General features: G+C 34.6%; 1 protein-coding gene across 1 annotated transcript in view; it reads right to left on the bottom strand.

Moving 5' to 3' along the window:
- Positions 1-16,454, bottom strand: part of UBE3C (ubiquitin protein ligase E3C) — a 66,001-nt gene that overhangs the window by 34,737 nt on the left and 14,810 nt on the right. Inside the window, exons 7-13 of the mRNA XM_010712393.2 lie at positions 14,920-15,073; positions 14,037-14,257; positions 13,617-13,771; positions 11,529-11,716; positions 4,361-4,447; positions 3,497-3,654; positions 2,522-2,754 (exon numbers count right to left, since the gene is read on the bottom strand). Coding sequence (XP_010710695.1) covers positions 2,522-2,754; positions 3,497-3,654; positions 4,361-4,447; positions 11,529-11,716; positions 13,617-13,771; positions 14,037-14,257; positions 14,920-15,073 — 1,196 coding nt within the window. The remainder of the gene's footprint in view (positions 1-2,521; positions 2,755-3,496; positions 3,655-4,360; positions 4,448-11,528; positions 11,717-13,616; positions 13,772-14,036; positions 14,258-14,919; positions 15,074-16,454) is intronic.

Genomic DNA, 16,454 nt, shown 5'->3' with positions numbered 1-16,454 from the left:
CACGTGAAGACCATGCTAATAAAGTGTTTTTACAAGCAGTTAAAGACGACCTAAAGGAAGCTGAATCAAATTAGCTGAGACGGGAATTCCTTCTACAGAATAAATGGGTTACTGAGAATGCTAGCAGTCTATACTTGAGACTTGTTTGTAAAATTTAAAATGTATTTTAATGAAAGAAAAGACTCCCTTCAATTAACAATAATTAAGCTTTCTTTCCCATAAAGCCACAGGTGTGAGTAACCCTCAAAATTCTAATTCACGAGAAAGAGCAACTTAAGTTCTGAGTACATGAAAACAAGTTTTATTAAGGAGTAGCAGACTGCTCTGAATTAACCCTGTGAAATTATGTTCTTCTACAGAATCTGTAGCAGTTGACTACACGTCATATTACAGCCAGCCAAAAAAGAGTGATACAGCTTAATAAAGACATTTTCACATGTGAAGCCTACCCTTCCAAAAACTTCCAATTTGCCAGCCAATAAGTATGTTTTACTGTTAGCAGTCACTGTTTTCAGGTTTACCATTGCCTTGCTGCTGGAATGTATTTCATAGCAGACATGGAAAACTTGTAAAACCAGTGTGAGAAATTAAAAGGAACGTCAGGGAAGCAATGGATGATAAGGAAGCAATATGCCTTTGTAAGCACCTTGCAAAAGTTTCAGAAAGGACAAGTCTCTCATATTTGACACAGTGTAAATAAAAGAAAAGTAATTTATACTTCAACACCTTAAATTTATAATCTACTTCAGTTTTGTTTTAGGGTGGGGTTTTTTTTGGAAGAAGATATTGCTGCCAGCTCACTGTAAGGAACCTACTTCAAAGTTGCCCTCAGTAAAGATTTCATGTTTCTTAATGGAGTGAATTTCAATTGTACTGAGCTTTTATTTCTAACACATTTCTGAAGGAGTAAGCAAGCAAAGCTCTGTTATTATCTGCATTTCTGGGTAAAACCAGTCTTGCCAATGCCCTCAAGATTTACACAGGTACATCAATTAATGGAAGACAACTCTGGCTCCTGAAAATATAAACAGCACACCAAGTTGATGCTCATCTGCCAAAGACAGAGTAACTCGGAATTTTACAACTTGCTGCATGAAAGCACAACACGATCAAATTCACTGGAAATTTAATAAGCTAACAAAAGAGTAAAAAAGACAAAGTAAGGGGAACAAACAGAAGATGGCATGTAATAAACTGCTAACAGAGAAATGCTCCTAATACGCTGTTCTCGCTAATAGACATCCTGGGGTTTTCACTTGTGACCTTTAAATTGAAAGTTTATTTGGCAATTTAAAGACAAGTAATTAAATTAAATCGTGCAAACATATATTAGATCAATCAGTGCAAATTACAGATTCAGTGGTGCATTAGGACTGTATTCAATGCAATCAAAACATTATCAGTTACTCTCACTGCTATTAATGCTTATGCTCATAAGTGAAATGTGTTGTAAAATCAGACAGAATAGGCTGGATAGAGGCTATCTTAGACTTGTAGAATGAATAAGCATTCCTTAATTAGCCCATCAGGTTAAGTGCAAGCCTTAATGGGCCTTTCCTAAAGTCTAGCATGACATCTTTCTCCAAACATGGCCAAGAAGAAAGTTCCATTAGCAATATTAATACAAGCTTAGTTGATCATTTTCATTCAATTAACTTCTTTCAATTAAATAGATAGCTTGACAAAAGCAGTGATAAAAGACCTGAAGGGACAGCTGATGACTCGAACTGAACATTAGTGTGCGAGAGGTCACCAGTATTAAACGGACTGTAAATCTACCATTCAATTTGGAAAATGCATTTCTTCTGCTCCCACTTTTTTAATGAGCAATTTTAGCTGACTAGATATGTTTGCTGCAGAATTTTCGTGACAAGTCAAGCACTCCATTTTTTTCAGCTACAGTTATATTAGGTTTTCTCCCTGCCAACATTTTCAGCTTCTTTTAAGCCTTAGAATGACATGAATAACACTAACAGAAATATACTGGTAGATAGCCAGAAATGACGTACATTTAGTTTAGATTTGCTAAGCTAAGTTCACCATCTCGTTAGTATTCCAGCAAGCCCAAAAGGAGTAACACCATCATACTTTGGTAAAACACCAAACCAGCAGTGAAGCCTAGCACCAATGTAGTGAAGCCTCCAATACTGAAGTACCCGAGTCACCACACAATCCCATTAGAATTGCACACCCATGTAATGCTATAATCACATATTAAGTATCCTGCTGAACAGGATTTCAAGACAAAACGTCTATTCTATGCAGAAACTTTTTTTTTTTGTTTTATCAACATGATAAGAAAGAAAATTAAACTAAGACTTGTGAAAAATAGAGTTATCTGAAATTACTCAAAGTTCAGCATATAGTCCAAAAATCAATCTTCCTGAGTCCACATTTCTGAAAACTGTAAAAAAAAAAAAAAAAAAAAGAACTAGCAAAAATAAAGTGTACCCAGACTCATTTATTCAGCCTAAGTCTGAAAATGTTATTTTACGCTATTCAGAAAACTGACAGAACTTACCTTGAATAACTGAATCCACCTTTTCTGTTCAGTCTGTATACACTGCTGCATCTCCGTATTTTTTGTTACTCCAACACTTCTAAATGCTGCAATATATTCCTCACGAACCTCTGGTTTTGTTTCTGGATAAGCCAATTTTATGATTCCTAAGCACGCATCTCGAAGGCAGCGTGATAATATTACAAGCTCTTCTAGTGTAAAAGGCATCATTGATGATTGTCTTTGACCTACAACTAAACAAACCACAAGTTTAAGTTTCTTTCAATATTTTCTTTTTTGCTATTAAGAAAAACACTGATTTCATTGGAACTCTAGTATTCACATTCAGTCTGATATCAATTGAAAACATCACACAAAAAGAGAATGAGAACATGTTTACAAGAAGTAATGACCTCATAACTGTTTACAATATTATTTTATTTTCTTCAGCAACTATGTTAAAAGTTTGAATTAGACTACAGATTCAGTCCAGATCTTCATTCTATTCACCAGTTCATTACAAATTACCATGATTAAAAACTTGCATAATAGACCCAGTAAAGCTATGGTTCCCATGGCGCAGACCATCTTTTTTTTTTTTCCCTAAATGCAATCATCATGAAAGAACCAGATGACAGCTGATTGCTCAGGGGACCATCAGTAAGTCAGCCCAGCAAAACCTTCCCCACAGATGTCGGCAAATCATTGCCCAGGGAATCCTAAAGCTGTAAATTCCAGACGCTGAACAGTTCCCAACAAATTGATATGGCAGCAGGACATTTGTTCTAGAACTGCCATATTAGAAGCATGTGGTGAATCTCCATTCTTTTATGAAAAGTAGAAGGTGGTTAATATTCCTGCTTCTTAACAAAGGATCACCCAGAAGCAAATGAATTGTATGGATTTAGTCCTCTAAGTCTGACAGTTCAACATTTTAAGCAGCCTTACACTAACCTACTTTGTAAAGCACTATTATCAATTATGATTCAAACTCACCTTCAATAGGATCACCAAAGAATTCATTATCGTGAATAGAAATAAGTGAATGACTAAACAAAGAACTAAATAGGTAGAAGAGAGGGATAATTCGACTAGAGTCTTCTAAAGACATTGGAGAACCTCTTGAAATCACTTGAAGAAGTGGTACCATAGACCTGAAAATACAATATTCAAAATTAAGACACTGTTAATTAAATACTTGAAAAAAAAAAAATTAACTTTAGCATTCCAGTAAAAATATTAAATATCATTTCCTGTAACAAAACAGGGACTGCTGGCTCAGTTTAATAACTATGTACCATTCTTGCAAAATAAAGTTGTTCTAAGTTCTTGTCACTAAACTCTCTCAATGCCTCAAAACACACCAAACTCTGGTGTCAGCACAGACTGCAGGTGCTTTCTAGTTTAGAACCAAAACAAAGCAAAGACAGGTTAAGTAACATGCATCTTTGCATACAGAAAATCTGCAGGTTCAATGCCTCAGTTCCCAGGGAATGCACTTCTGGCACAGTCAGTTTCTGGATTAGTCAGAGTTTATGAGATAAAACCAACATACCTAGGAGGAAGTACTGGGAACTTTAGTATTTATTATATTAGTGCTAGTAAGCACTAAAATCTACAAGACAGCTGTCTTATTTTAATAACGATTTACCACCTTTTTTTCTTACAACTGTTGAATTCCCAAGTTTTATGAAATCATAGTACAACTAATGTCAATGAAGTAGGAACAAAGCAAATCTTAGTTTTGTTTTCAATCATCGTCCACAAGCACTATCATGCCACAACCTGCCTTGTTCTCTTTTTAACTAGATATACTCTATTCTAAAAGAAACTCAGCTTCAGAGATAGTGGAATACATACCCTGTAATCATTCGTGTAGTCATTGAAGATATCAGATACCAAAGATGCCTCAGGAATCTGGCATTAAAGGCTAAACTATAAAGGAGCCTGAAAGAGGAAGTTCAAATAAATCATGCCTGCCAATACAGCATAGTTACAAAACACAATGCTTTGTACAGAACTTTACTGCCAAGCATTCCTCAAACATAAACAATTCAAGTATACTTTTCCAAGATGGAGTTTTTATTCTAATCACATCTGATGAATGCTCCAAAGTTTTAGAACAAGCATATAAATCCTTGTATTTAATACAGTTCCCATTAACTCAGCAACAAACCATGTGATATAGACTCATGTTTGGAGTATTCCACAAAATAAAACACACATTAATACTTATTTAATATTTCTGAGATTTTTTAAAATTTAATGTAATCAATCACATAAACACAGAGAGGTCACTTATGTGATTTATCTGACACTAATAAACAGAATTTTTTCACTGCAAGTAGATTGTAATACCTTAAAATTGATACTAGTAGCAACAGTAGTTCCACCCATATAAAAATAATTGTCTACAAATCAGTTACACACAGGACTGACCTCACCATACCAATTCAGACATGATATGGGTTGATAAGCTTTTCATAAAAGTGAAAAATAAAGAGTTCCTGATACTGAAAGTAGTCTATTCCTCTCCTCTGCAGGAAAAAAAAAAAAAGACGGGTAACAAACATAATTTGAAACAATTCACACATTCTAGAAGTTGAACAAAAAAAAAAAAAAAAAACAAATCAGGACTTGACTAAGCTATCATTTTACTGATATTGAAGAACTATATTCAGTGAGCTACTCTCCAAGGTATCTCAATCAGTATTAGTAAAGATGGTAAAACAGACACTCAGGTCCACATTGCCTCTTAGATGTCAATGGTCTCAGAGCACTGCAATTTCTCATGACTGTACACACAGGAGCACAGGAGGTAGAAAGCTGGGAGATGGAGCAGGGAGGACAAACAAGAAGGGCTGTCTGAGAAACCAGGTGTTTTTTTTGTTTGTTTTTTTTTCTTTTGTTTGTTTGGTTTTTTTTTTTTTTTTTTTTTTTTTTTTTTTACAGACCACATGGATAAATTAAAATTTGCCAGATGGCAAAACGAAAGGAGGCACACAATTAAGGAAAAAAGTAAAATATTCAGTAAACACTTAAGAACATTTGAAAAGCTTCTAAGCAACAATTCATTTCAAGACAGGAAAACAAAATCCCTAGCACACCCACACACAAATACTGCATAGTGTCACACGCCACTGGGTCCTAGCTTACTGGCTGCTTTTTTATTGCTGCCTTCTCTAAAGCACAGCCTTCTCTCATGCACCCAAGTCTCTTCTTCAGGCTCTCACTTGCCATGCACCCATCCAAGGGTGGGTGCACCCACAAAGGATTGTGAGTCTGGCACAGAACAGGGACACAAAGAAGAAGAAATGAAAGACAAGGAAGAAAGTCACAAGGAAGAAAGTCTGCAATGCATTTTTGCTGATATATCATCCCCTTTGTTACAAGAATTGCACACTTTAAATCCTCGTAATATATGCAATATTATAAAATTGCATTTTATAATATTTTTAAATTAAAATTGCAATTATATAATTGGAAGCCTCACAACACAGAAGTTGTATGATGATGAACACTACTGAACTTGAGTCAAATTTTAAACTACTGGAGCTGAAGTTAGTTAAACATATGCTTTAACTGTAAAATTAACCTCTATTGCAAGTACACAGATTTTTTTTTTCTTCTTTTTTTTTAAATTAACCTGAATTTGATCTGTGGGAATTTTATTTTCTTCTAGATTCACATTATTTGGACAACTGGGTAGAAGTCACGCATTGTGTAAGAAAGGGTTTATTATATCAAGATAATTTAGGAAAATAAGGATATATATTTTAACATTTAAATATCTGAATGATAGCTCAGATGTCTTGGTTGCTTACATGAGAAATCTCTTTACTGACCTTCAGTTTTCAGCCTCTTATGGAAAGAAAAAGCAATTTGGCAGAGTGCCATGAAGTCTCAGAGGGCTTCCAAGTAAAAACTTGTTAATTTGACAATCATCCCTGGAAATTATCTAATAGGCTTAGCAGAAATGAACAAACATTATGGACACTGAACCCGTAATAATGTATTTCATTTTTTCATTCTAGCAACATTCAGCAATAATTAAGGGAAAAAAGGACAAACCTTAAGAGCTTATTATAATAACCTTTGTCTGAGTTTTACCCATTTTTATTCCATACTGGCGGTCCAGGCAGCCAAGTGTAGCAGCTGCCACATTTTATGGCCCAATTCCAGAAACACTGCATGTATTCAACTTTTGTGATTCCCTTTCCTGAAAATCAGGTTAAATACACCATGTACAGTTGGTAGAAGATACTATCATACAGCTCCTTTTGTCAGTATAAAATACTTGTTAAATATGAAATGAAGAATTCATCAATTCTAATGCTCTCACAGTTACCAGAAAATAAATACATAACTAGAAACTAAACATGTAAGACTGAATTCATCAGTCTGTTAAAAAGAAGTATTACAGATTGCTGCAGGTACGTCAGAAAGAACCACCCCCTTCCTTCCTGCTCTAAACACAGAATTTTGCTTTCAAAGTCAAAGGAAATAATTTTAGGAAAACGAACAATAAAAATGCAAGGATGCCCCTGAGGAGTCAGATCTTTGCAAAGGCTGGAGAAATCAGCTGTGCTTAAAAAAAATAAATAGAAGTAAATTTTAAATAGCTTCAATATTTTTGACTTCAAAATGAGAAAACCTGGAAAAAAACCCTAAAATTTTTACAATTTAAAGGGTATGAATACATGGAATTTAAATAGGTCAAAATCTACTTACTCCACTGACTTCGGTCAGATAAGAAATAAACGTGCATGTGCTACACATCAGCATTTCCAAATAAAACTACATGAGATTGACACAACATAAAGTAACAATGGAAGAGAAATTGCAGAAAATTAGAGATGATTTAATGGGAAATATTGGTGATGAGTGGATGGTTGGATTGGATGATCTTAAAGGTCTTTTCCAACCTTGGTGATCCTATGATTATACAGTTTACAGAACCTGAAGATAAAGTATCTTTAGTCTGCAAAGTCTGTAGATGAGTTAAAGTTCATATAAAGCTTGACTGTCCACACAGACTCAAAACCACACATGACCACTTGAGATGAAAAAGATCAGAAAACATTTCTCTTCAACACTCTCAGGAATTCATTTTCAATAATCTGTACTACTCAAAAAACAAATGAAGCAGCTAAAACTTAAATTCTGATTTTTTACCCCCTCCCATCTCCTTGTACTGAATTTTCTTGAGAAATCTTACTATATATTACCAATTCTCTATTATGAGATCATTGAATGTGGTTTTATATAATGGATTCACTAATAGATTTTTCTCATAAGCTTTAATACTCAGATTTATCACTACAGTTTGGGAGAATAACCATTTTTCAACCAACAGAAACGATGAGCTCCTCTCAAGCAGCAAAATGAAGACTGTCAGCTCAGGTTATGACAGAGTTAATTCACTCCCCGACTTTCTGTGAAATATCTGTTTTACACGCGCTAAATTAAATTATCCGCTCCCCAAAGTACCAACATAATGGCCATTTACTTAGAACCTTGTTTCTCTCTGTAGGCATCTAATTGTTCACAAAGGCCACGTGATTTATGTCTACTTGCCAGAAAGGTATTTTTGGGCACCTCTGGTTTAAAAAAAAGCATCAAATTCCTCCTGCGCAATGGGACAGATTAAATGACCCATTAAGCTTAATTTAGCTGAGGCACCACTACAAGTTAATTAGTTAAAGGCAAGATTTTCAGTCTAGGCCATAAATTGGGCCCAGTTTCCCACTGAGACCATTTAAGTTAATGAAGAGAATACAACAGGACGAGAGGAGCTCATGCATCTGATAAAGGTCACTGTAGCCGGGCAGGGGGCTGGCACTGCACAGCTGCAAGGTGGCACAGGGAAGGGAAAGCAGCAAAGCAGTCTTGCCATGCACTGCATCACTCTGTAAGCTGCTTTATGCTTCTGTCTCTTTGTACTGGACAAAAAAAAAAAAACAAAAAAAACAGAAGATGAAGTGTTAAAATGTAAAAGCTTCATATACAGAAAAAAACACAAGAACGTTCCCTAATGAAGTGCTGTAATAGCCTTACATACAGCTCCAGCATCTTCATTCAGCACATACATGGTACAGACTGCTCCTATTACACCCTAAGTCAGTTTTCCAATTAATTCTCACCCACAGGGTAAGATTAGCAGTGTTGTGTAAATACAACAGTGTCAACATACAGAGCAGTTCAATCAAGCCAGCAATTACCACCAACCAGACCTGATAACCACTGATGTACCAATGGCTGTTTGGTATTAAACTGTACTGATAACCTTTATGGTATTCATTTAATGTATTAATTAAATTAATAAATTATCTCCCTAAATATTTTACAGAATTGGAATTTGTCAGTGAAGTACAGCTTTAATGAGCAAAAGTCTTGCAAATCTCTTCATAATGGTAACGAGGGCTATATTGACTCGTGGGGTTTTTTGTGTTGTGGGTTCCTTTTTAATTGGATTTGCTCACATCTTTCCAGAACACAGTAAGAATTTCATGTACCTAATACAACTAATACAATCCTGGACCATTTAAGCAAAAGAAAAAAACAAAACAAAACAAAACACACAGTAGGTGTTCACGGATAAACTTGAACGTGCAGAATATTAAGGGTGAGGAGGAAAATAAAGTACTGAAAGTGCAACTCAAAATCCACCACTGTCTCAGAGTATCAGAATGGAACTTGAAAGGCTTGCTCCTTCTGGTCTGAAGTAGACACTTTGGGCTACTGTTATATCCAAATGCAAAGAAACTACAAAGCTCATGCAGCGACAGTAACGCTCCTAGCAGAGCAGATCACCATCACCACATCACATCACCAAGGTGTACTGAGGGGCCACAAGCAGAAAAAGCAATCAGCTTTAATGGTAAAACTGATTTTTTTTTTTTTTTTTTTTTTTTAAGAAGGAAAAGATCCTCAAAACTATTTAAAATAACACAGATTTGCTGTTTCTTCTTTTCCAAAGTCTGTGTCAATCTTAACTGTTTATGAACTGGAAAGAAAACTATGCTATTTTCAGTTATTAAGCTTTTTATTTAGTATTCCACTCTACAAATTTGCAGCATTTATAGTTGCTAATCATCATTATTCTATTACAGCTGTAAATGCTGCTAAATAAGCAAGGTCTATCAGCCTTTTCTATCTTTTAAAGCCTTTGATCCACTGTGTTTTTAAAAAGAAAATAAAAATTTAATGTATTCTAAGAGCTTAAAAATTTCTCAGTCATTGCAAATAAATTACTTTTTCTTAACTAAGCTATCTAAACTATTTCTACATGGCTTAATTAGCAGCATTTTATAGTAAATATTACTCATATAAAGTCTAACTTCAAAAGGGTTAAGCATCTTGCAAAATACTCATTGAATTTGATAAAATAATTTCAGCAATTAAAAAAATAATAATCAGGCAAAAGCAATGTGGAAATTAATGAAGAAAATACATTATTTTGAAACTGCAGAAGGTTTATTACCTTTAAAACAAGCATCAAATGTTCTTTGAAAAATACTCTGAAAAAGACTATTTAGAATACCTACTTGGAAACCAGGTCTGAAAAGCACTGAACAGGACAAAAGATTGACATCTACTGACACAATTATGCGTGGTAAACCCACCGTGATGACTGACTCAGGAGTCGGAATTAGTTAACACCGACTTCTGTTTATCAAATGCCTGTGTGAATTAATTTTGATTGTGAAAATAATTCAACAAGTATTGCCAATTAAAAACACTGTTTTTTCTAAAATTGGTAAATTCAACTACTTTGGAGCTGTACAAAAGTTTTAATGGAAAGCAATTTCCATATTTCAAGATGTTGACTAGAGCCTTCACAGCTTCGAGTTTATGTTAACTGCCTTGTTATCACAAATAATTGCAAGGAACCTAATATGGCTTCTCAGAGGAAATAGATGTCATACTCACACAATTACATTTGTGCAGGATTTCTTTATTCATGAAGCATCCTTTCCACAGTTCACCAGCAAACCTCAAGTCAAAGCAATGATGCATTTAACCTCAGTAATTACTATCCAAGACAATGTACTACTTTCAACAATAAAGGGGGATACTAATTCATTCAACTGCTGCTATGATCTCCAGGTCTCACATCCTGTTCTAATGCAATTAGTCTACAAAGAACTAATTACCCTAATCGAGCAATCACAGTTTCACTGACATCTTACTTCCTCTAACAGCTATAAACACCACTGAGCTAAGATAGCACCAAATTAGTTTTCTGTATCATTGTTTACAATGCAGTTTGAATTGATTATGTTTACAACATTCCCTAAATACTTAGTTTATTGCTAGCAACTACATACTTATTCACAACTACTTGCACCACAATTACTTCAATACTTGCAGATTTTTGACTGATGATAAAACAGTAAAAAAAAAAAAATAAAGTTGGCCACTGACACCTGCTTTAGATTTTGTAGCAAAATCTGTGAAAGAATACTGCACAACTGGATGAGTATTTTACTTCCATTTCAGGTTTCAAAGCCCTTCCCAACAACAATTTTTTTCCAATAGATTGGAATTGTTTCAGTTTGTAGCAAGAGAGATAACTGGCTGTATGTTAAAGGAGGTAGAGAACAAACCGATTTCTGCACTCAGCTGGGTAGTGAGACTGTGGAATCCAAATCACTCTAAGTTTTAAAAATAAGTTAAGACAGTTTTCCGCAAGCATGACATTAAATGCTGCCTCTGGGAAAGAGGACAAAAAAATTACTTCCCTAGAATCTCTGCCAACCGATCTGTGGGTGATTTTCTGATCACAAACACCATCCCACAGTCCCTCAATACAGTGATGCAACTCACTAAACAAAGCATGGGCTTACACTTCTGGATTCAGTGATTTGTCCATATTGTCCATGCAATGAACATCCTTCTTTATTTCAGCTGATCATAAAAGATCTCAAGAAAAAAATTAAAACACAGTGTATTTCACCAAACAGCTTATTCAGTTAAATGAATTTTAGATGTACTACAGTTCAATGTCACTATTATTTATACTTGCCTGACTTTTGGCACCATCATTCGGTGTTGCACCATTAGCGTGTGGCAGATTGATGCCATCAAGGTAAAGACCTCTTCGCTAGCTGAATCTCTCCAAACCATATTCAACAGTGTGTTTGTCTGCTGCTTTGTATCCAGTTTCTTTAGACACTCCTCAGTAATGTACTGAACTGATATTCTCCCATCACCCTATAAACATATCAAAGAAAAAATTCCCTTGAATTACTTTTAATGATCAAGTATTTTTTTATCTTTTTATTTTTTTTTTAAAAAGAGAATTTTACTGGAACAAATATTTCCAGTATGATAATTACAACATGAGCACATCTATATACACCAGGAGCATTCCTGAAAGCATCACACTTTAGAGTCAATTTAAATCCCTAGGCAGGCAAGTACTGGATCACAGTTATCGATCTTCTCACTTAAATCAGTAGGAAAGATTATATTTAATGCTCTTCAACACTTGAATACAATAAGGTAAGATCATTTACAGGCATAAAATATGCAAATACTTATCTCTCTCCCAGTGAAATCAGTTAGCACTGGGCATGAAGTCCAGAAATGAATGCCTCCTGTGCATTCTTTTAGAAATGATATTTTCACATTCGTCACCCATGGACTAACCAACAAACTTCAGGGTACCTAATACATGTTCAGCTAGTGGAAGAAGTACACAATGAGGAATCATTTTTGTTGGCACAGAACAGAGCAGAGCTCAAAATTCTCTTTTATTTATTTCCTCTTTCTATCTGGTCCTCAAGAAAGCAGAAAACACCTTGGCTTGCTGGAGGATAAAAGTTCCAATTTATACCCTTGTTGTTTTTTTTCTCTTTTAAGTAAGATAGGTATGCTTGGAAATACAGAATACATTAAAAAAAGCACAGGAGAAACACCAGAAAAACGAACTGCAACAAATCATATTATGTAATAAGGTTTCCTCAGAGATCTTCTCTAATTAACAAATTACTGTAAATTTCTTTTCACTGTTAATTTGTTTTTTTTTTTTTTTTAATCTATTACCTCTTAAACGTCACTGTATCTCTAAAGCAGAAACAGAATCTCACAGGATATACTGCAATGCATGCATGGCCCACAAATTAAATATTTGAATTCTAAATTTTTGGGGTTAAAAAATGGCAATTATTTTGTACTTTGGACAATATATTACTTACTGGGTAAAAAGGCAGTTTATTCACACTACACTGATAAAGATTTTTGCGTAACAGTAACACACTACATCTAAAAATCCCAGCTCAGCGTGGGAGACAAAAATCACTCACACAGTTGTTTGGGTTCCCCCCGCTCCAATTTGTTTTGCTTTAATGAACAGTAAGTTTGGTGTAATCTCACACATTGCACAAGAGAAGACTGCACACTGCATAAGTTTCCTGAGTAGCAGTACGTATTTTGAGAGATCATATAAAGGTCATTAAGAAACTGTTGAATTTACATCCCTCCAGCTGTGGGTGTTCAAAATCTTGGTCTGAGTGTTAGGAGGTCAAAGTTACCATGGGTTCAATTCATTAGTCAAAGTTTTACAACATGCTTAAACTCTAGTGAAAAGTCATTTTTACACTACTCTCTATATATTACTGCAGAAACTAAGTGTTCCACCCTGAAGGATTTGAAGATAATGTATATATTTAAAAATGGAGCTAATTCAACAGAGTAAAGGCTGTACTTGAATGTAGAATATTTCAATGAGGAAAAAAAAATTCAAAGATCAGATCAGCATTTTCAGCCTATCCCAGTGTTACCATGACCTTAAGAAATGAGGAGAATACTGGTCCCTGTAAATTTAAAGCAGAGAAGTTCAATTTTATTTTTGTTAAAAGAAGAAAGTTGTTATCCAGAAATCACACTACCTGAACTATGCTATTATACTAAGAGCTTTATTTATGCTTTTCTTTTTCTTAAACAATCAGTCCTATTTGTTTGCAATGAGCAGCCATCTACTTGTAAGAAGTAAACAGGCTCCTGCTATGACAATATCTAGAAAAATACTGGACTTAGAGTGATCACGGTTTTTCCTATATTTGCCAATACTGTAAATCAAACTTATTTAAAGAAATTCTATAATGCTTACTGGTGTAGTTGTCATTTTACTGATCTCTTCATCCTCATCTTCAGAATCGCTGTTTGCATCTTGACAATTTGTACCAGCACTAGATACAGGCAGCTGAGAGAGAAAAGCCTGGAGTACTCTCAAATACACAAGCAGTCCTTCTTCTGAAAGTGATCCTGTAACAAATACATTGAAATAAAAGATCTTTAGTTAGGCAGTTCTTCACTATATTTTACTGGAAATATCTAACAAAAAATCACATTATGCCAAACCCTCCCAATTAAGTGCATTTTCTTCCTAAAGGGGGAAAAAATAGCTAAAAAACACAGATCTCTAATACTTGTATCCACAAACTGCTAGGCAACAAACTAGGTTATGGAAACACATGAAATACTAACTCAAATATGAAAAAGCAATGAACAGGTCATATAGCTTTCTCACCCAAATACGTTTCTCCAACTGTTAACACGAAGTAAAAAAGCCATGGAGCTCGATCACTTTTTCTTGAACATCCATTCTCTGCTAATAATAGTGCATTCAGAAAGAATTCATAAGGGAAAACGATCTGCACATCAGCCAGCGCTGGAATGATGAAATGGAATATCTGATCTGTGAAAGGTGCTGCCACAAACTCCTCTGTGAAGGCTGCAAAAATCTGTTGTCTAAAATGAAGAAAAAATGTCTTGATGGAAAATACAGGTGATGCTTCTCACAAGTACGTCCATGCAATGACATATCAAATTTTGCAAGTTTGAACACATTCACCAAGAAGACAGCAAAGTGATGCTGCATTAATTCTGTGCCAGTAAACTGAATTAGATTTTTTCAAAAATATAGTACTTATACAATGTCTTTTCCCTGATTATATTAATCGTAACATTACCCCTTACACTAAAAGTAAACTCATGGAAAACTATTCTGAAGTTAAATTTGTTTTAATCGTGAAATAAAAAATAAACTAAAAAATTCTGATTTCTTTTTCTTCTTTTTACTGTAACACAAAACACTATCACATGCAGCAGAGTCAGTTCCAGCTTTTTTCTGTCTTTCCACACACCTGACTCATTCTCCTAGCAAGCTATGACTTAGTTATTTCCCCTCTCATAAACCTGCCACAAAATTCTTAAATGCAGAATTCTTTTCATCTGACTTCGGCTACATCTTTATACTCAACTAAGTTTTTCCACACCGATGCTCCTTCAATAAATCATTACTACTGCATATAAATTGAACTGCACTGAAAAAACAGTTGGATGTTAAACAACAATAAACTGTGAAGCTCTGACAATAATCAAGTACACAAGTATCTAATATTTTTATTTACCTTGCAGCTTCTGGACAGGAGCTATATGTAAAGTGCAATGGTTTCAGAACATTCTCCAGAAGTATTTTTGCAAGAGGGACTCGAGAAACATCAGAATACTCAATACTTGATGGAAGCTTACTATTAATTAACAAATAAAGCGACTTGTAGTAGCCTGCAAATAAGTAAAATCATTTAAATTCAGTATTACTTTTTTTGCTTTTCTTTATAAAACAACATATACTTACTTAACAATTATAACTTTAACAAAACTCTGTAATTCACAGCAAAAAACTTTATTTAGGAATCTGTATTACAGCTGTACAAGTCATATTCACATAAAGCTGTTATCTGCTGTTGGTTATCTTTGGAAATATCACTTTATAAATTCAGAGATAAATAACTGCATTCAGAGTCGGTTTGACTTTCAAAAGACCAACCAATCCTGCTGATAAAGTGAATAATTCGATATTTTCTTGAAATAATCACCTATGAAATACGTTCTCTTCTCTTCGACAGCTTGCTTTTTCCTCTTTCAGAAATTAATTTCTCCCTCTACACAGAAACATGACAGTATCTTACATGTTCTGCTAGCAAGGCTATCTGGTCTCAAGTTTACAAACACCTTGCTTTAGCAGACTGAAGAGTCAATTGCTGTTCCAGAGCAGGAACCTCTCAGCCAGTAATAAAATGTATTACCATTGGAGCCACAAAGGTGTGTGGAGGGTAATGTGTCTCACTGTCAGAAATCTATTTTTGTCTTGCTGCAATACAAATGGAATCACATGATTTCATTCTTCCTAATCCAACTTCCTCTTACTCAATGAAATCCTAAATTAAGGCAAGTTTCGCTATTACAGGAACCACTGTAAATGCATAGGTAGCATTTTAATCTCTCATTGAGAGACTACGTCTGGGACATTTTGTCACAGTAACCCTAACTGACAAACAAAAGCCACTATAAGGAATGGAAGTTGAAATTAGGTGATCATTGTGGTCCTTTTCAACCCAGGCCATTCAATGATTCTATGATTCTCTGAATAACAATACTCACGTGAACAATGAACTCTATTTCAAAACACATAAGAAAAGCTGAATACAGCTTCTTCATAACTTAACCATCATAAATAATGAGGAGACTGCACACTTTGTTGTGCATGCATGCTGCTTCTTGGTTTCGTGATTAGAAAGCTAAATTTTTTTTTTTTTACTAAAATTTATAATTTAGCATCCTGGTAAACCTTTACATATCAGAATGAATATTACAAAAAAAGAAATATTAAAGTGACTTTGAAGACATTAATTACGAAGTAAACACAAGTACTTCCAAAGTCTTCATTATGCTTAGTCAAGAAAATTAAATGCGCTATGGTAAAATTCACTTTTTTCCCTACAGTAACTTCAAAATACGGAATCTGCACACATCTTTATTAGCCTAAGATAGACTTGTATTACAGAATGCACTCTAAAACTCACAAGTACAGAATTATTGCAAGGATTAACCAATTGGAAGGTGCTAGTCTACATTTTATATCCATGAAGCTGGATCCAGGATG

The sequence above is a fragment of the Meleagris gallopavo genome, chromosome 6 (genome assembly GCF_905368555.1).
Source record: "Meleagris gallopavo chromosome 6, MGAL_WU_HG_1.1, whole genome shotgun sequence".
Lineage (NCBI taxonomy): Eukaryota > Metazoa > Chordata > Aves > Galliformes > Phasianidae > Meleagris > Meleagris gallopavo.
Note: the sequence above shows the minus strand (reverse complement) of the source record. Positions and strands in the feature narration are given on the sequence as shown.